This window comes from Oncorhynchus masou, chromosome 31, assembly GCF_036934945.1.
Source record: "Oncorhynchus masou masou isolate Uvic2021 chromosome 31, UVic_Omas_1.1, whole genome shotgun sequence".
Classification (NCBI taxonomy): Eukaryota; Metazoa; Chordata; class Actinopteri; order Salmoniformes; family Salmonidae; genus Oncorhynchus; species Oncorhynchus masou.
This window is the reverse complement of record NC_088242.1, coordinates 68,164,116-68,185,503: the sequence shown is the minus strand read 5'-3', so window position 1 is coordinate 68,185,503 and position 21,388 is coordinate 68,164,116. Positions and strand designations below refer to the sequence as shown.

Sequence of the window (21,388 nt, the reverse complement as noted above, 5' to 3'; positions counted from 1 at the left end):
TGTATGTCCTCATCATCTCTGCTATCTCTCTGGAGCATATCAGCTGACTGACAGCGCGCTGACCCAAATTGACGCATTGCGTATGACGTTTCCACCCGGCTTGTCTTCTCTCGTTTCCTTTCATCCGCAGGTCTTTCTCTGTGTGTAGCCCTAGATAGATAGCATTATGGCCAACGTTGTGGATACCAAGCTATACGACATCCTCGGAGTCTCACCCTCCGCTTCTGAAAACGAGCTAAAGAAGGTATGTGACAGGTGTTGTTATTGTTTTAAAAAAGAACACCGCCACAGTGCCTACACAGACATTTTGGTGAATAATTAGACAGCAAAACTGGGTTGGTGTGGCCTTGCCAACACTGTTCGGATGCTAAGCTAACTAGCCTTGCGAGTTAGACAGCGGATATTTCTGGAGAAAATAACTTATATAATGAAAATCTAGCTATGTCTTTCTCTGATTGACAACTCGATCTAATGTAGCTAGACAGTTAGTTAGCTGTTAGGGATTTGGTGAGATAGTTTTCCATGTATAAAATATAACGTTAGGCCTTACTTAATGCATAGAAAAGTAACATTCGTTATCCCAGACAGTCAGATCGTTGCTAGACGAGGCGCTGCAGATTGCTTCTCGAAGTTAGCTGCAGATTGCTTCTCGAAGTTAGCTGCAGTTGCTAGCTGGCTTAACGTTAGCGTGAGGAAACAAATCCGTCAGCGTAGAACCATAGAGGTACTAGTTAGGTTATGTGTTAGCTAGCTGGTTAGTACATACGATCAGAATTTCTGGTTAGACTATTAGCTAGCTGGAAGATTTTCAGGTTCACAAAGTGTTGGTCTTGCGGCAGCAGCAGTGTAAAGCTACGCAGTTAGAAAAATGTTGGCCCAGAGACAGTAACTGATGTACTTGTCTCTTTTGTGTGCAGGCATACCGCAAGTTGGCCAAAGAGTACCACCCTGATAAGAACCCAGATGCCGGGGACAAGGTAAGAGACAGGTGGTTATACACACAACATGTGACACAGCACACAACGAATCACAACACGCTAATCGCGCCACATCACGATCACCAGCCACGTTAGTACCATTACACAGGCCTATCTGTATTGAGCAGTAACTAAGATGTGTATTAATTGACTTTGGTATTAGTCAAATGGCCTCCTCTCGAGAGCAGGAGTGCACCTGGCTAGTCAGTAGAGGCTCCTTCTCTCTCTTGGTCTCATCTGCTTCATATACAGTACTGACTTGAGATAAATGGCAGGTGAAAGCTAATTCCCAACCAGCATGTTCTGCATCTCTCAACTGACCTGTGTAACATCAGTGCAGATGAAGGAGGAGAGGAAAGTAAACCACGTTAGACTATTGCATTGGGAGAGGAGTATCTGTGAGACAACTGCATGTGGTGATTGTTCATGCAGATTTAAAGTAAACAGTGGGAAATGTCACTTGAAGTTGTAGAATGTCAGTGGGAGGTAGATATGATACATGTCCCTAATAGTTCACCCCTTTTCTCCCAGTTTAAGGAGATCAGTTTTGCTTATGAGGTGCTGACCAATCCAGAGAAGAAGGAGCTGTATGATCGCTATGGAGAGCAGGGGCTGCGGGAGGGAGGTGGTGGAGGGGCTGGCATGGACGACATCTTCTCCCACATCTTTGGTGGGGGGCTGTTTGGCTTTATGGGGGGGCAGGGACGTGGAGGGGGAGGACGCAACGGGGGACGCAGGAGAGGAGAGGACATGGTGCACCCCCTCAAGTGAGTAACAGTTACTCTCCCTTCACTTCTCTAGTCTTCCATCCAGACATTGTTGGTTATGCCTTACCTAACCCTGCCTACCTTTCTAACACAGAGTATCACTGGAAGACCTCTACAATGGTAAAACAACCAAACTACAGCTCAGCAAGAATGTCCTGTGTGCTTCCTGCAATGGGTGAGTTTACACACTTTTAAAGAATGTATTTCATGTGAAAATCAATGTTAGTAGTTGCTGAGCTACTCCACTTTTTGAAATAAATCACATCTTTAACATGAGCTATATTGTTTAATGTGATACTTTACTCTCCTCACTTTGGTCTGTCTCCAGTGCGGGGGGTAAGGCGGGGGCGGTGCAGAAGTGTGTGGCCTGCAGAGGGAGAGGCATGAGGATCATGATCAGACAGCTGGCTCCTGGCATGGTCCAACAGATGCAGTCAGTCTGCACAGACTGCAACGGAGAGGGTAGGAAAACACACACACATTCACATAGTCTGCAATTTTATGAATACACTTTTGAAACACATTTTTTGATAGGAAACTAATCCATTTGATGTTTTTGTATAGGGGAGGTGATCAGTGAGAAGGACCGTTGTAAGAAGTGTGAGGGTCGTAAGGTGAACAAGGAGACCAAGCTGTTGGAGGTCCATGTTGATAAAGGCATGAAACACGGCCAGAAGATCAGCTTCACAGGAGAGGCTGACCAGGCCCCAGGCACTGAGCCTGGAGACATACTACTTGTCCTACAGGAAAAGGAGCATGAGGTAATATACACACTCTCACACACACATTGTAGCAGAGAGTACTTGAAGACTTAAACAAACTACTGGAAACCTCTTCAAGTGAAGTGTTTGGAAATTCCTTAGATTCCTCCATGAAGATGGCCCTCAATTCACATCTTCTGAGTTTGAGACATTCCTGAAACTCTCGCCCACTTGTCATTCAGAGCAGTTGGGTCAAAGTGCTGAGAAAGTGTTGTGTGTGTTTGTTCTGAAGGGGTTCCGTCGTGACGGCCATGACCTTCACATGACGCAGCGTATCGGCCTGGTGGAGGCTCTGTGTGGCTTCCAACTGGCAGTCACACACCTCGACGGACGCCAGCTCGCTGTCAAATATCCCCCCGGCAAGGTTATAGAGCCAGGTAAAACGCACACATCACCTCAAGTATATATCTATTTGGTCCAACCTGTATCATTAAGTTGATGATTGTGTGTTTGTCAGGTTGTATCCGGGTGGTGAAGGGAGAGGGGATGCCTCAGTACAGGAACCCATTTGAGAAGGGAGATCTGTTCATCAAGTTTGACGTCCAGTTCCCTGAAAACAACTGGATCAGTCCTGAGAAACTCTCTGTAAGTACCTCTAAGAACCAACTGGTCTGCCTAAGGTGTCCAACCACTTAGTTCACAGTCCAGGACATCACACATTGTCTCAACCATCACTTTGTCTACATGATTGTACTGAGCAGGGTTCCTGTTAGGAAAATGTGGCGCCGCCGGACATTTTACTGGCAGCATTTTAATTTATCGTACATTTGAGAAATGTACCAGTCCCATATGCATTGGGTGCATAACCTAATTAGGCCGTCCACCCATAGTGCTCAGAATGACAGAAATCACATTTCGATTATGGTAATTCATCTTAACAGAACAAGTCGAGGATGCAACTACGTGCATCCTTTTTACCGATTTCTGTTGCACAATAAGACAAGTAATGACCAGCAAAATCATTAGTCTGTCAATTTACTATCCCCCATAGAAGAACAATTTACTTTTTCTATTGGTCAGCTTGTCATTCTGTGCGAGAAAGAAATAGCCTATCCCAAACAGACTCTGGGACAGTTGTGGGACGATAGATCCCAAATTCATACAACCAGTAGGTCTAGGCCACATTTTATTTGAGCAATGAGGCTGATGCAACAGTTCAGAATGTTTAGCTTAACATTTTTATAAACTATTATTTCTTCACATTATGAGCGCAGCAATGCTCACATGGCAGTAGGCTACGCGTGAGTGTTCATTCCATAATGCAATTAGCGGGAAAACATTTGTCATGAGATATAAATTAACATATCTTTTAGAGGTTTTGAGAGGGGAGATCTTTTGGCTACTGGACAATGAAAAAGATGATTTGAAAACCAGTAGAACATGATTGAAATAGGCTACCGGTTTCAATGTTATATGGAAGTCTTTATAAAATAATTACCTCCACGTTTGGTCATATTTTGGCTAGGGATAGACCTTTTATGGACTGTTGGAGTGAATTTATCTATATGACAACACTGCGCACAATGCCTAATTTATCATAAGCATGTTTTTTTTTTATATCACCTTTATTTAACCAGGTAGGCTAGTTGAGAACAAGTTCTCATTTACAATTGCGACCTGGCCAAGATAAAGCTAAGCAGTTCGACACATACAACAACACAGAGTTACACATGGAGTAAAACAAACACAGTCAATAATACAGCAGAAACAAGTCTATATACAATGTGAGCAAATGAGGTGAGATAAGGGAGGTAATGGCAAAAAAAAGGCCATGGTGGCGAAGTAAATACAATATAGCAAGTAAAACACTGGAATGGTAGATTTGCAGTGGAAGAATGTGCAAAGAAGAAATAAAAATAATGGGGTGCAAAGAAGGTAAATAAAATAAATACAGTAGCGAAAGAGGTAGTTGTTTGGGCTAAATTATAGATGGGCTATGTACAGGTGCAGTAATCTGTGAGCTGCTCTGACAGCTGGTGCTTAAAGCTAGTGAGGGAGAAAAGTGTTTCCAGTTTCAGTGCTTTTTGTAGTTCGTTCCAGTCATTGGCAGCAGAGAACTGGAAGGAGAGGCGGCCAATGAAAGAATTGGTTTTGGGGGTGACCAGAGAGATATACCTGCTGGAGCGCGTGCTACAGGTGGGTGATGCTATGGTGACCAGCGAGCTGAGATAAGGAGGGACTTTACCTAGCAGGGTCTTGTAGATGACCTGGAGCCAGTGGGTTTGGTGTGGAGTATGAAGCGAGGGCCAGCCAACGAGGGCGTACAGGTCGCAATGGTGGGTAGTATATGGGGCTTTGGTGACAAAACGGATGGCACTGTGATAGACTGCATCCAATTTGTTGAGTTGGGTATTGGAGGCTATTTTGTAAATGACATCGCCGAAGTTGAGGATTGGTAGGATGGTCAGTTTTACAAGGGTATGTTTGGCAGCATGAGTGAAGGATGCTTTGTTGTGAAATAGGAAGCCAATTCTAGATTTAATTTTGGATTGGAGATGCTTAATGTGAGTCTGGTAGGAGAGTTTACAGTCTAACCAGACACCTAGGTATTTGTAGTTGTCCACGAATTCTAGGTCAGAGCCGTCCAGAGTAGTGATGTTGGACAGGCGGGCAGGTGCAGACAGCGATCAGTTGAAGAGCATGCATTTAGTTTTACTTGTATTTAAGAGCAATTGGAGGCCATGGAAGGAGAGTTGTATGGCATTGAAGCTTGCCTGGAGGGTTGTTAACAGTGTCCAAAGAAGGGCCAGAAATATACAGAATGGTGTTGTTTGCGTAGCGGTGGATCAGAGACTAGCGGTGGAAGAGCGACATCATTGATGTATACAGAGAAGAGAGTCGGTCCAATAATTTAACCCTGTGGCACCGCCATAGAGACTGCCAGAGGTCCGGACAACAGATCCTCCGATTTGACGCACTGAACTCTATCTGAGAAGTAGTTGGTGAACCAAGCGAGGCAATCATTTGAGAAACCAAGGCTGTCGAGTCTGCCGATGTGGTGATTGATAGAGTCGAAAGCCTTGGCCAGATCAATGAATACGGCTGCCCTGTAATGTTTCTTATCGATGGCGGCTAAGATATTGTTTAGTACCTTGAGTGTGGCTGAGGTGCACCCATGACAATCTCTGAAACCAGATTGCATAGCAGAGAGGGTATAGTGAGATTCAAAATGGTCGGTAATCTGTTTGTTGACTTGGCTTTCGAAGACCTTAGAAAGGCAGGGTAGGATAGATATAGGTCTGTAGCAGTTTGGGTCAAGAGTGTCCCCCCCCTTTGAAGAGGGGGATGACCGCAGCTGTTTTCCAATCTTTGTGAATCTCAGACGACACGAAAGAGAGGTTAAACAGGCTAGTAATAGGGGTGGCAACTATTTCGGGCAGATAATTTTTAGAAAGAAAGGGTCCAGATTGTCTACCCCGGCTGATTTGTAGGGGTCCAGATTTTGCAGCTCTTTCAGAACATCAGCTGGATTTGGGAGAAGGAGAAATGGGGAAGACTTTGGCGAGTTGCTGTGGGGGATGCAGTACTGTTGACCGGGGTAGGGGTAGCCAGGTGGAAAGCATGGTGAGCCATGGAAAAATACTTATTGAAAATCTCAATTATAGTGTATTTATCAGTGGTGACAGTGTTTCCCATCTTCACTGCAGTGGGCAGCTGGGAGGAGGTACTCTTATTCTCCATGGACTTTACAGTGTCCCAGAACTTTTTTGGAAGCAAATTTCTGCATGAAAAAGCTAGCCTTGGCTTTTCTAACTGCCTGTGTATATTGGTTTCTAGCTTTCCTGAAAAGCTGCATATCATAGGGAGCTGTTCGATGCTAATGCAGAACGCCATAGGATGTTTTTGTGTTGGGCAGTCAGGGCAGTCAGGTCTGGGGAGAACCAAGGGCTATATCTGTTCCTGGTTCTAAATTTCTTGAATGGGGCATGCTTATTTAAGATGGTTAGGAAGGCATTTAAAAAAAAAAGAAAAACAGGCATCCTCTACTGACGGGATGAGATCAATATCCTTCCAGGATACCCTGGCCAGGTCGATTAGAAAGGCCTGCTTGCTGAAGTGTTTCAGGGAGCGTTTGACAGTGATGAGTGGAGATCGTTTGACCGCTGATCCATTACAGATGCAGGCAATGAGGCAGTGATCGCTGAGATCTTGGTTGAAGACAGCAGAGGTGTATTTAGAGGGCAAGTTGGTTAGGATGATATCTATGAGGGTGCCCGTGTTTAAGGCTTTTGGAAGGTACCTGGTAGGTTCATTGATAATTTGTGTGAGATTGAGGGCATCAAGCTTAGATTGTAGGATGGCTGGGGTGTTAAGCATGTTCCAGTTTAGGTCGCCTAGCAGCACGCTCTGAAGATAGATGGGGGCAATCGGTTCACATATGGTGTCCAGAGCACAGCTGGGGGCAGAGGGTGGTCTATAGCAGGTGGCAACGGTGAGAGACTTGTTTTTAGAGAGGTGGATTTTTAAAAGTGGAAGTTCAAATTGTATGGGTACAGACCTGGATAGTAGGACAGAACTCTGCAGGCTATCTGCAACACCGCCCCCTTTGGCAGTTCTATCTTGTCTGAAAATGTTGTAGTTAGGGATGAAAATTTCTGAATTTTTGGTGGTCTTCCTAAGCCAGGATTCAGACACTGCTAGAACATCTGGGTTGGCAGAGTGTGCTAAAGCAGTGAATAAAACAAACTTAGGGAGGAGGCTTCTAATGTTAACGTGCATGAAACCAAGGCTATTACGGTTACCGAAGTCATCAAAAGAGAGTGCATGGGGAATAGGAGTGGAGCTAGGCACTACAGGGCCTGGATTAACCTCTACATCACCAGAGGAAAAGAGGAGGAGTAGGAGGATAAGGGTACGGCTTAAAGCAATGAGAATTGGTTGTCGATAACATCTGGAACAGAGAGTAAAAGGAGGTTTCTGGGGACGAGGTATAATGAATGGTAGGATGTGAATACAGTGGAGGTGAACCTAGGTATTGAGTGATGATGAGAGAGATATTGTCTCTAGAAACATCATTGAAACCAGGAGATGTCATCACATGTGTGGGTGGTGGCACTAATAGGTTGGATAAGGTATAGTGAGCAGGACTAGAGGCTGTACAGTGAAATAAGCCAATAAACACTAACCAGAACAGCAATGGACAAGGCATATTGATATTAAGGAGAGGCATGCTTAGTCGGGTGATCAAAAGGGTCCAGTGAGTTGTGAGGTTGGTTGGGGTCACGGCGATTCAGACAGCTAGCCGGGCCATCAGTAGCAAGCTAGCATAGGATGGAGGTCTGTTTTTAGCCACCTCGTGCTTTTCCGTCGGTAGGATTAGTGGGGTTCCGTGTGGTAGAGGTGATCAATCCAATTCGCAAAAAAATAGATATAGTTATAGAGGCCCAATAAGAAGAAAAAAAATGTCCGATAGATCTATTCAGATAGTAGCCGATAAGACAGCTAACGATAAGCGGGCCGCAGATAAGCGTTCAGGTAACGTCGCGACGGAGGAGCTAGCTGGATAACTCCCTCGGGCAGATAACGTTGGTAGTCCAGTTGTGAAGGCCCAGTGGGGCTCCGCGTTGGCAGTAAAACGGGTCCGGATAGGTGATTGTAGCCCAGGAGTGGCTGATGGAACTCTTCAGCTGGCTAGCTCTGGAATAATTTATGTTTGCTCCGGGATCGACGTAAGCCGATAGTCACACGGATAGCAGCTAGCTAGCTGCGCGATCCAGGTGTAAATGTCCAGAGCTTGCGGTTGAAATCCGGGGACATGGACAGAAAATAGGTCCGGTATATTCCGGTCCGAGCCGCTTTTCCAAACTGGCGATAGATTTTCGAGCTAAAGGATAGCTGATGACCACAAACTGTGGTTAGCTGAATACTATTGATTAGCCAGTAAAGAAGCTAACTAGCTTCTGACTAGCTTCTGGTTAGCTTCTGGCTAGCTTCTGGCTACCATCATTAGTTCTCTCACGTCACCCCGCTCCTCCGCTCTCTCCACTGGCTTCCAGTTGAAGCTCGCATCCGCTACAAGACCATGGTGCTTGCCTACGGAGCTGTGAGGGGAACGGCACCGCAGTACCTCCAGGCTCTGATCAGGCCCTACACCCAAGCAAGGGCACTGCGTTCATCCACCTCTGGCCTGCTCGCCTCCCTACCACTGAGGAAGTACAGTTCCCGCTCAGCCCAGTCAAAACTGTTCGCTGCTCTGGCCCCCCAATGGTGGAACAAACTCCCTCACGACGCCAGGACAGCGGAGTCAATCACCACCTTCCGGAGACACCTGAAACCCCACCTCTTCAAGGAATACCTAGGATAGGATAAGTAATCCTTCTCACCCCCCCCCTTAATGATTTAGATGCACTATTGTAAAGTGGCTGTTCCACTGGATGTCAGAAGGTGAATTCACCAATTTGTAAGTCGCTCTGGATAAGAGCGTCTGCTAAATGACTTAAATGTAAAATGTAAATGCATTATAGATAAAGAATCCTAATTGCTAAATTGTCTCATATTCAGTCAATAAAGAAACGCTGCCATTTAGGTAATTTATTGAAACTGTCATATCAATGAATAAATCAATTGTGATCCAATTACGATCTTGTTTCATTGCTGCAACTCCCCAACGGGAGAGGCAACGGTCAAGTCATGCGTCCTGCGAAACATGATCAGCCAAACCACGCTTCTTTAACTTCTTGATACTACCCATCCCGTATCCGGGATCGTGAATACAGCCTCAGGCTCATTAGCATAATGCAACGTTAACGATTTCTGAAAATCGCAAATGAAATGAAAATGATATGCCTGCTCTCAAGCTTAGCCTTTTCTTAACAACACTGTCATCTCAGATTTTCAAAATATGCTTTTGAACCATAGCAAATCAAGCATTTGTGTAAGAGTATTGCAAGCTAGCTTAGCATTTTGCGTAGCATTTAGCACGCAACATTTTCACAAAAAACAGATAACCAAATAAATAAATCATTTACCTTTGAAGAGCTTCGGATGTTTTCAATGAGGAGACTCTCAGTTACATAGCAAATGTTCAGTTTTTCCTGAAAGAATCTTTGTGTAGGAGAAATCGCTCCGTTTTGTACATCACATTTGGCTACCGAAACGAACCGAAAATTCAGTCACCAAAACGTCAAACTTTTTCCAAATTAACTCCATAATATCGACCGAAACATGGCAAACGTTGTTTAGAATCAATCCTCAAGGTGTTTTTTCACATATCTCTTCATTGATATGCCGTTTGTGGAAGCCTGCTTTCGTCTCAGAATCCCATGGAAAAATACCAGCAGCTGAAAATGACGCACCAACGGAGGACACCGGGCGGACACCTGGCAAATGTAGTCTCTTATGGTCAATCTTCCAATGATATGCCTACAAATACGTCACAATGTTGCAGACACCTTGGGGAAACGATAGATAGGGCAGGCTCATTCCTGTCGCATCCACAGCCATATAAGGAGACAATGGAAAACAGAGCCTCAAAAATCCTGCTCATTTCCTGGTTGCCGTTTCATCTTGGTTTTGCCTGTAGCTCCTGTTCTGGGTCACTCACAGACAATATCTTTGCAGTTCTGGAAAATTCTGAGTGTTTTCTTTCCAAAGCTATCAATTATATGCATAGTCGAGCATCTTTTTGTGACAAAATATCTTGTTTAAAACGGGAACGTTTTTCATCCAAAAATGAAATAGCGCCCCCCGAGTTTCAAGAGGTTAACACCTTCCCGCTTAACCCGGAAGCCAGCTGCACCAATGTGTCAGAGGAAACACTTTTGAACTGACAACCGAGGTCAGCCTGCAGGCGTCCGCCCCACCACAAGGAGTCGCTAGAGTGTGATGAGCCAAGTAAAGCCCAGTCCAAACCCTCCCCAAACCCGGACGATGCTGGGCCAATTGTGTGCCGCCTCATGTGCCTCCCGGTCACTGCCGGCTGTGACACAGCTGTAGTGACGCATCAGCACTTAGACCACTGCGCCACTTGGAAGGCCTATAGGCGATTACCCCCCCCCAAAGAAAATCCGTATTACAACATGTGTTGTGATAATTGTGTTGTTTGCTCTCTAACCTGTTAACCTGTGTGCCTTGCATATGCCTAGACAAAACAGTCTATCACTCTAGTCATACAGTACACAGTTTTATTTTTTTGTTGGCTACCAAGCTAAAATGCTTGCTCACTAGACTAACTTCCATTCTTGGGCAATGTTAGCTACATTAGCCTTCTACATCTAGCTACATGTTGAACTTCTATCCTCTCAGGCCAGGGGCACAACAATGTATGAATTAATGGTTGGATCAGAATAGCTGTTATAATCATTGGCCAGTACATAAACATCAGCAAAACCACAAGTCCAAATCCCTATCTCCAGTATGGCTAATTTAGGAACGGGACAATTTTAACTAGCCAGCCACCAGAGGGCAACAACACAAGGAGATGCAGCAACTGAAGTTTTTCTGTCAATGATGTGTGCTCTCAATGCGATTTGATCGGAGTGACGCCAACATTTAAGCTAGTTTCCCCTGACACTTTTTTTTGGGGTGCTCCTGTACCATTCACAATTGAGCTTGCTCAGTTTAGCTCAACGCTGATTGGCAAGTTTTTGTATACTTTTTTTTTTATCAAGGGAGGCCAGATGCTCGCTGACTTCCTTGCCTTCAATGCTATGGTTGTCATGTATTCATTATCTTTGGTTAAATGTTTGTAGTTTGCATGTTTCAGTAATTATTAACATGGTTAAATAGTTGTAAATCTCTGCTTGATTTAGCTTTTGGTATATTTGGCATTTTATACATATTCTGTATTTCCAAGGAAGAAAGCAATAATTAATTAACACACTACTGTAAATAAATTGATACTACCTGTTATAAAACAGAAATTGCTCTCCGTAAATAAATAGTGAGAAATTCTGTCTGAAGCCATTAGGTTATGGCTTTCCTAGCCCTATAATAATGATACAAGTTATATCCCCTTTAAAAGGGTTTATTTTCAACCTCTGGGGTATAACATGTTGGACAAAGTAGTATAGAAGAGTCTGACCCCTAACTTGAGTTCAGTCTTCGCCAATGAGAATCAAGAAGGGCGTAGCAATGTCCTTCATGACTGTGAAAGGCCTCGATTCTAGGCCGTAGAAAGTCCTACATCCATCTCATTAGATCAGAACAGGATGGATCAACAGTGATTCATATTACTGGTCTGCATCCTAAAAAAGGATAGTTGTGTTTTGCTGCATAACAATCTTACGTTATTTGTCTGCCCATATGATGTGGATCACAGAGGAGTTTCTTCTGAATAACTGGTCAGGGCATAGGACTTTCCATTCAGCTTCAGGCAACTTTGATGTAGTAAGGCTTGATCACACCTGTAGTAACTACTTCTATCCGTCACTCCCATTGTTGCTTATCCATTGTTCACTAGATATATCAATGTAATTAAACCCAACACAATGTTGAAAAACCGAATGCTTCCCACCTCTAGATCACATAACTAGATGTGAGCTGGAGGTGATCCAAACGCTGCCACCAATATAGGGGAATAAAGTGAAAGCTGCAATAGGGACTCTAACCAGGGCTCATAGTGGAAAAGTGAGCTCTAATGGCCATTGCCATGAAAGTCTAGCCAACAATGCTTGCATATGCCTTGTTACAATAGCCTAAGTATATAACATGATTGACACGACTGTAATAATCATTATGAAACTGCCTTGGAAGTGCCATAAGTGTAAGCCAACATAATTAATTATTTTACATTAACCTGTTTAATTGATCATAGTCCAGATTCGTTATAGTTGCAAATACCACAGTTTCACCAGGGGATTTGTTTTACAGGTCTTCTTTCCCAACATGTATATATTAATCAAATCTGACAAATACAGCTTTTTACTCCAATCTGGCAACCCTCAAACTCTGACACAGCACCAGTATCCCAAAGTATTAACTGAAAACTTGCAAAGAAAACAGCATTGGCATTAACGTAAGGCTGCTATTATAAGTACTTCAATGACAACATGGTTGATTAACAATATTGGGTTGTAAACATGTGATATATAGTCGGTGTAAAACACCATTGCCCAATATGCATTGCTCCAATAATTTTCAAAAGATTGTTCCGAAGTTTGCCCTCAAATGTATTTTCCTTTGAATGAAGTCGCACAAAATCTGTCTTCACACGAATTAAGCCGCACAAAAACGCACAATCTGCTGAAATACTTTTTGTAGAAATATGCACAAATTGCGTGTGAGATTGCGTTGCTACGGGACACCCAAGTGAGCGCCCACTTTTTTTCTTTTTTTTCTTTTTTTCTTTTTGATTTCAAAAATTACACGGAACCCAAACTGGCTGCGCGCGTGCGCCATCGTGCAAACATTTATTTTGTCCCCCCACACCAAACGCGATCACGACACGCAGATTAAAATATCAAAACAAACTGAACCAATTATATTAATTTGGGGACAGGTCAAAAAGCATTAAACATTTATGGCTAGTTAGCTTGCACTTGCTAGCTAATTTGTCAATTTTAGCTGGCTTGCTGTTGCTAGCTAATTTGTCCTGGGATATAAACATTGAGTTGTTATTTTACATGAAGTGCACAAGGTCCTCTACTCTGACATAAAACGGTCAACTGACTCTTTTCTAGTCATCACTCTTCTTTCCATGCTTTTTCTTCTCTGGACTTAATATTGCGATTGATAACTTTCATAAATTAGGTACATTACCGCTACTGACCTCGTTCGTCTTTCAGTCACCCACGTGGGTATAACCAATGAGGAGATGGCACGTGGGTACCTGCTTCTATAAACCAATGAGGAGATGGGAGAGGCAGGACTTGCAGCGTGATCTGCGTCAGAAATAGAACTGACTTCTATTTTAGCCTTTGGCAATGCAGACGCTCGTTGGCGCGCGGGAGCAGTGTGGGTGCAATAATTGAATAACATAGATTTCTACATTTATTTTGCAACGCTCACAGTGTAGTCATCCTGTTAGCTTCCTCTAGCCTTATGGACATGTGGCATAAACACAACCAGTCATGATGTTTTCATCTGATTGTCAAATAATCACTTAACAAAGGTGATTCAGTCTATAACACAACAAAATGTGGAAAAGGTTAGCATGTGAGTACTTTCTGAAGGCACTGTATATGCATTTGAATGGGAAGTGCACTTCAATTACCAGTTGATAAATAAAAATAGCCACCATTAAAAATATGTACTATCAAAACAGTTATCACGTGAATTCATTTAGAATTGTTGTGCAATGATTGGGCTTATAAAAGCGTGTTTCACTCCAGCAGGAGCTGTTGCTGCAGCTCTTGTCCAGTCTGACCAATTTTCTGCATAAACTTGGCTCTGTATCTGTATGCTGTGCGTGTGTAAATAATCATCTTGAAACTAACAAAAATACACCTGCCAATTTAATTACACTAAATTATGCAAATTAACCTATAAGCAGATTACATTTTTGTATCATCCAAAAGACTGCTATTACTGACTAACCTGGTACTGAGATATGCAGAATATGTGTTTTGCCTGTATTTTTAGGAGTTGGAGGATCTGCTGCCTGGGCGTGCGGAGGTTCCAGTTATCTCATCGGAGGCGGAAGAGGTTGACCTCCAGGACTGTGAGGTCAGAGGTCAGGGGTCAGCGGGGGCCAGGAGAGAGGCCTACAACGACAGCTCTGATGAGGAGGGTGGACCACATGGCCCAGGGGTACAGTGTGCCCACCAGTAGACTGAATACATACACACCCTTCTCTCACTGGTCTGTGTGCCCATCTGTTGAGTACTCTGAGGGAAGGGCACCCCTCCACTGCCCCACCCCCAGGTCCCATCAGGACCCTCAATCCTCTTCATTCCTCCATCAGCCAATCAGTGTGTGTGTTTGAGTGTGGTCAGCAGGCTGTGATGGATGTTTAGTGGCCATTTGACATCTTAGGTTTGTAGGTTCTACATCTGTCTGGAAACGTTGTCATTTGGGAACCTTGTGTACAAAATGAAAATATTGTCTAGTGAAATTATTAATTTATCTTCTAACAGGCTTCAGTGTCGTAGTCTAGTCTTAGTCACACACCAGCGCATGCTGAAAACACATTTAACACAGACCTACCATAGCCCCTGGTCTACATGGCGGCCTGCTGAGCCACACAGAAAGCTATTGTATTGCTTCCTGTAAGCTCAAACGTCTCCCATCGCTGAGGCACCTCGAGACTACCTGGTCAGGTTTCTCTCCACCAATAAAATAGCTTGAATCTTTAGGCTTATTTACCTTTGTCAGAAAACAACATGTTTCTCTTCTGTGTGAGGATTGTGCTTTTGCGCATGCGTGCGTGTGACCACAGAGCTTGTGTCTTGAGTAGCATACTCTAAACTGAGTGTGTGCGTGTGTGATTTAGGAGCTGGGTGTGTGTGAGCTGCTGTAGAATGTTCTGGCTTCTCTGCTCATAGCGGTGTGTGTTCTGTGTGTATCGCCAATGTGAGTGGAGACCTCGTTTTATGTTCAATTAAAGATAAAAACAATTGAATGTGTTGAACTTCTCTCCCACCTTGACCATGTAACATTTAGCCCCTAACCTCTGACCTGTGCATTATACACAACTTTCCATGCCAGTACAACTGTCACACATGCCATCTCAACTTCCATTCCCTTAGCTCTGTAAATACCAACCCCAGCCCCTGTGCACGGTCACATCTCAATACTCTACAGTTGCCTCCTTCCCTCCTATCCAAATTCCTGTTCTTCATCTGCACTGATGGAACAAAACAGCATGGTCATGGTCAGTTGGCACAAATGTTTTGGAACACTACCTGGAAAAACAATAATTTCCTGTTTGAACATTTTGCATTAGTGTGCACTATTGAACATGATCCAGGTGAAAGCAGCATGGTTTACTAGGCCACACATGGATTTCCTTTCTCATGTCGTTCTGTCAGATCAGTACAGATGGAGTGGATAGGAGGCTACTTTAAACTGTAGAGATGTAGTCATCTGACTGTCACTGTATATACGCTATATAGGCCACTGGAGGGACACGCTACAGGCAGGGGCTTTATTTAGTAAATGATGTTATTATTGTTGATGATGCTCATGTTTGTTAGGATGACAATTAAACTGTATAATAAACTATCACCATCAGCTCTGTTTTTGTGTTCATCCACTTATCAGGCTACAGTATTAGCCAATGACAGAAGAAGCCAGAAATGGCTAATGTGGCTTGTAAACAGGGTGGGTAGTAGTGTAGTGACTGACAGATTGAGGGGGGATCAGCCGGGGCGGGACTTGAACCAGCAAATACCAGCAGATTTCTAGTGAGACAGCTGTGTAGTAATAGCATAATTAGCTTGCGCTGGTGGCTAGCCTGAGTGAGTCAGAGGGTCGTCTGTCTCTGCACTGTGGAGTCTCACTGGACCCAGCAGCTCCTTGAAGCCTGCTGTATTCCTGGGAGGAGGGAGAGCAAAAGGGAAAGAGGGGGAATAAAGAACGAGTGAAAGGTGGAACTTGTCACCAGTCTGGTTTGTTACCTGTATCTCTTACATAGTGTGTGTGTTACCTGTCTCGTTTGGACTGCATGACATAGGAGCGTTCTCTCCTCAGCTGCTCCAGTCTTTCTCTGACCACTGTCTTCTGCTGGCTCTTATCCGCCTGACAGAAACATACAGTCCAGAATCACACACCCACTCCAATGCCTGACAATGGGGTATATTACATGTGGTTGTGTGTGTGTTTGTCACCTGGGGCAGGTTATGTGTGAGGTGTCGGAGTCTGTCAGTCTGTCTGAGGCCCATCAGGTCTTCCTGGGACTTCTTGTTCTGAATGATTGACAGCCGCTCCTGGACCTGACACACAGGAAGTAGTCACATGCCTTAGTGACATCTATAAAATAAATCTTTGTTCTGTGCCTTTCTTCCTAAAACCCACCCTCAGTACATCGCTCTCGCTCTCTCACACACCCTCAGTAGTTGTCCCTGTCTATTCCATTCCTTCTTTCTCTCTCCCTTCACTTGATCACCCCCCCCCCTCTATCTCACTCTTAGTAGTTGTCTCACCCTCAGTAATTGTCTCTCTCTGTCTCGCTGTTGTTTCTGCTCCACCTTCCTCTGCAGGTCCACCAAGCTGCGCATTGTTTTCTCTCTCCATCATAGAGACTGGCTCCAATGTCCTCTCTCTCTCCATCACACTCCCCAATGTTTTCTCTCCCTCCATCGATCTGTCTCCCTCTAGAGTAGTGTGTGGGGTGTTGAGGGTCTCCTGGGCTGATTTAAGGGGTGCAGGTCTACTCAGGGCCCAGAGGTCTGTCATGTCCTCCCTCTCCCCTCCCAAAGAGCGCAGGTAAGCACTTCCATTGGCTCCCAAAGCAGTGAGGTCATCAGTATGTTCCTCATCGACAGGTGGACTTCCGTGCCTTTTCTCAGCCTCCTGCTGGGCTCTGCCCCATGTTGGAGGCTCCTCAGTGTGTGTGATAGGGGTGTGTGTGGGCACATTAGAAAGTGTTTCTGTCTTCTCTGACTGCTCCATCACCAACTCCTGCAACACACACAGTCATCACAGTTATAATCTGAACCTTCGTGATCCAGCTGGAACATTGGCGAGCCAAACAGAATCGTAAGAGTGCCACATGGAATCTGAGAGCCAGACGGAATCTTAGAGAGACTAACATAGACTACCTGGCCTGTGATGGGGTGCTGATCTGAAGGCGGTAAGAGCTGTTCAACCTCAGAGCTGTACTGGAACAGAGACGAGTCCAACACCTTCACCTTGTCTGTGTCTCTGGTTGTGTCGTTGTAGTGTATGTGTCCAGGTGCGTCATAGGGTGTGTACCCGGGGGTGTTGTGTGTGTCACAGTGCACACTCACCTCACCCACTTCCTCTTGTTGCTCTGTTGCAGTAGACATGATCTACAGAACCATAACACAAAGAATACACAGTTCAGATCTCTGTGACAGTGTTTCTGATCCTAGATCTGTGTGTGAGGCGGACCTGGGCCAAATATAGTTCATATACAGTGCATTCGGAAAGTATTCAGACCCGTTGACTTTTTCCACATTTTGTTATGTTACAGCTCTATTCTAAAATGGATTCAATAGTTTTTCCCCCTCATTAATCTATACACAATACCCCATAATGAAAAATCAAAAACAGGTTTTCTATACATTTTTGCAAATTTATTACAAATGAAAAAAATGATGTAAAAATGATGTATCATGACGTCTGACGAGTATACACTTCGCTGACTTTTCTTAGCAGATGTACAATCGTTGCAAATTAAATTATGGGGAGATTCAGGCCCAGGAGTGAACATTAATTGTACATTCGCAAAGCCAACTGAAAACGAGGGCTGAGGGGCTTACGTTGCAAACTTGCTTGGCTAACCATTTGGACCGCCCTCCAAGATGGCCGACGGGGATTCCCCCGAGGACATAAGGTGGGTAAGTGGATGAGGATGTTTCTTTTAAGTGTTTGGACTGCGTCTCGTGTGTTGCAAAATCCCACTGATTTCGCCATGGTTTCACTGCTTTTTCCCATTCCAAGCTGCTTTCGGACACTGTCCTCTACTGGACACTGTACTTTCAAATAGAGTTATGATTTTGTATATAAAGTTTCACCTGACTAGTGGCATAGCAAGTTTAGTAGGGGACTGTGTGGAACAGGGACGTGAAAGGTATAAGGTTGAATCTCGTTGAAGGCACACTAGTTTGAAAATGGTTTTGTCTGCACTGTTGTTCAATTATTATTTTTATTTAGTGTAGTATAAGCTTATGTCTTAAGCATCCTAAATAATGCAATAGATACCGTTTTTGAAATATAGTCAACTTGTAGGTGAAAAGGGGAAGCATAATGTAAGATGCAAACCATTATAGGTTACTAAAGGCAACGATTTACCGGTGCGCCACCGTATTATAATGAAATGGATTAAAAAATATATTTTGTAAACGATCACACACTTATTTATTGTTGACCAGCAGATGTCTCTAATGTGCATTGTGAATAGATAACGAAGCACCGACAAAATAACCGTTTTTCAGCACAATTTGGTGAGAGCACCGAAGCTTTCAGAACGCCTCGGCTTCTGATTACAATTTATTTCCCTGTCCACCATCTTACTCCTACCTCATGGCCACACGGCTAAATGTATGGATTAGAATGACCTAACACATTTAAACTGGAACAAACATTTCAATAAGGGGTGCAAAAAACATCTAACTAACTTCATTGGATTTGTTTAGAAAAAAGTATCTGTGTCGCATAAGATTAATCAATCAATCAATGTACATGCACAAACATAGATATTGAAACAATGTATTTTTTTTATCTACCGGCTATAGAGCATGCTGGGAAATATAATAATGATGGGTGTGGTTTTGGTTCAATGTGATGTGTATAGTTTCTGGCTCCTGTATTAGGGTAAATCCAGCACCTCAAAATAAGGCCTTATGAAATACATGTGGTATTGTGCTATATATGCAACAAACATGTCTCTGTCACTAACAAATACAGTCATGGGTGGTAACTCTACAACTTACTCAAAAGGCAAGGCACTCTGGGAAATATATAAATAAGACTTTACACTAAACAGTGTGTTAATTTTAACACTGTTTCAGTGCCTATATGGGTCCACAGACTCCACACTTTCAGTGTTGATTTAACAATCGTATAATTTGCTCTGTAAGCATCCAACTTGCTGTTTGCAATGTTTGCAATTGGCTTTGAATTACTCTGAAGTATTTTTGATATCATAAAATTAATTGCAGCTTTCGACAGATTCAGTGGCATGTTGATAGAGTCATACAGTAGTTGAGCGTCACAACTTATTTGACTTGATTATGTACACATGGGGCAATGGACATTCAGGAGAATGGTTAGTTACAGAATGTTCAGATAGAAATGTATTGTGTAGATCCAATATGACTTTCAGATATTTTTATCTTCAACATGCAGTTCCAGATACAGCCCTGCCATTAGTTGAAGGGAATCAACCCAATAGTTTCAGAAAAGTAGTCACTTCCTGAGATCTGTATTCAGATATTTTAACATTGTTATTTTAACATTTTGAAAATGTTGTTGCTTTCTCAGATCTGTATTCAAATAATTTTGAAAAGTAGTTATTCTTTGGGATCTATTTGTTACTTTCCATTAAGCATAGTTAAAACTATGCCAGGTCTGGTGTGTGTTAGTGTTTCTGATCCTAGATCTGTGTGAGGTGGTGTTTATGATCTTAGATCTGTGTGTGAGGTAATGTAGCATATCTTACTGTTCCTGTCTGCTGCTCAGTGTCTCCATCCGGTGGTTTGCTCCAGGCCAGAGTGATGAGAGAACCCTGCTTCTCATAGCTCTGAGGAGTCTTTCTGTGGCTGCCCTCCCTCGCCTCTTGTCCCTCACACACCTCTCGCTCTGCAGAGAATCCATTGGAGGCAGAGGGTGTGTGGTGTGTGTCGAGGGAGTGTATGGTGTCTGAAACACACAGGATCTCCAGATAGGGCAGGTCCTCCGGGGCCAGGGCCGTCCCACAGCCTGGAGACACACATGCACACAATATGTGATGTGTCTTTTTTAATGATTGGTGTGTCTGTGTATTACCTGTGCAGAGGTCCCCTGTGTGTTGGTGTTCTGGGTCACCTCTGGTCAGGTCTGTGGGCGGGGAGGCTGAGGAGATGTTCTGGACTGAGATTGAGTCAGAAGGCCCCAGGCAGGGGTCAACAACAGTCAGTAGTGTGTTGGGGTCCGAGGTCAGGCAGGAGTTAGAGGTGAGGAGTGTTAGCAAGCAGGAGAGTCGAGGCTCTCTGAGTTCAGACTCATGCTCTTCTATCAGGGACAGCAGGCACTGTTCACCCTGGACACAGACGCAATGCACGCACGCACGCAGACACACACACACACACACACACACACACACACACACACACACACACACACACACACACACACACACACACACACACACACACACACACACACACACACACACACACACACACACACACACACACTTCAAATGGTGGACCAAATAGATCTGCCAGTGTAGCCACAATGGAAAGTTGCTTTGATTTTAACAGTGTTGTGACTGACCCTGTCCAGTAGAGTTGACAGCACTGCAGAGACCTGGGCCTCCTGGAGATCCATTAGCTCAACCAGCAGGACCAGAGCACAGCCTCCCCACTGGGACTGGTTCTGTAGGGAGGTTTGGGACCTGGGCTGGGCAGGGCCCTGTGCTGGCAGGGTTTGGGGCTGAAGACAGGACTGGAGCTGGGCATGTGTTTGGGCCTGAGTCAGTAGGAAGGTGTGTGTGTGTCTCAGCCTGCTCATACACCCCGCTCTCAGCGCCCCCTCCCTTTGCTGGACCCACTCTGCTAACACAACACCTCACAGATCACAGTCACACAACTGGTTACTGGACATCACTGATTACATTACAGATAATAGGAGAGATCCAGATAGATACAAGCAGTCATTTAGCTATATTTGATATACAGACTGACCCTCTATAGGTGACTTCTGCTCTCCTGGTCCCTGAAGCTTGTCTGGGGAGTCCCCGTGCAGCAGCCTCAGCAGACACTTTCTCTCCCGCTCCTGATTCAGTACCAGACACCTCAGCACCACCTGGTCAGAGGCCAGAGGTCAAACTCCAGTGGGCGGGAGGGAGGCATATAACAGTAAAACAAAGAGGCAACAGCAGTGTTACTGACAGATACTAGACATAACCTGTTGTTGAAAGACAGAGGATTCCTCTTCTTCCTCCTCCTCCTTCTCCTTCTCCTGCAGCCAGAGCTGGGCCTGATCTCTCTTGCAGGACCCTATAATCCTGGGCCTGGAAACAAGGCATATGTAGGAAATCATTTACACATTAAAGTCAGAGACTTATTCCCATTGTGGTTGTCATGAAGGCCTCACCATGTCTCCCAGTCCTGTCTGG

The 21,388-nt window shown here is 44.3% G+C and overlaps 3 protein-coding genes across 3 annotated transcripts in view; 2 read left to right on the top strand and 1 right to left on the bottom strand.

The window, feature by feature from the left end:
• Positions 1–92: 92 nt before the first annotated feature.
• Positions 93–15,609, top strand: LOC135524332 (dnaJ homolog subfamily A member 2-like). The gene is made up of 9 exons (XM_064951789.1): positions 93–244; positions 918–977; positions 1,509–1,744; positions 1,839–1,919; positions 2,073–2,206; positions 2,309–2,505; positions 2,738–2,882; positions 2,963–3,090; positions 14,026–15,609. The coding sequence occupies exons 1-9, from the start codon at positions 167–169 to the stop codon at positions 14,212–14,214; spliced, it is 1,248 nt and encodes a 415-aa protein (XP_064807861.1). The 5' UTR covers positions 93–166; the 3' UTR covers positions 14,215–15,609.
• On the bottom strand, positions 15,608–20,841 carry LOC135524329 (uncharacterized). The gene is made up of 8 exons (XM_064951786.1): positions 20,545–20,841; positions 20,056–20,308; positions 19,730–19,989; positions 17,145–17,375; positions 16,527–17,004; positions 16,212–16,316; positions 16,031–16,122; positions 15,608–15,918 (listed from the first exon to the last, which is right to left on the bottom strand). The coding sequence occupies exons 1-6, from the start codon at positions 20,779–20,781 to the stop codon at positions 16,246–16,248; spliced, it is 1,530 nt and encodes a 509-aa protein (XP_064807858.1). The 5' UTR covers positions 20,782–20,841; the 3' UTR covers positions 15,608–15,918; positions 16,031–16,122; positions 16,212–16,245.
• The window catches only part of LOC135524337 (cadherin-related family member 5-like), a 40,180-nt gene continuing 36,654 nt past the window's right edge, over positions 17,863–21,388 (top strand). The window contains 1 exon segment of the mRNA XM_064951794.1: positions 17,863–17,902. The gene's annotated coding sequence lies outside the window, so the exon portion shown is untranslated.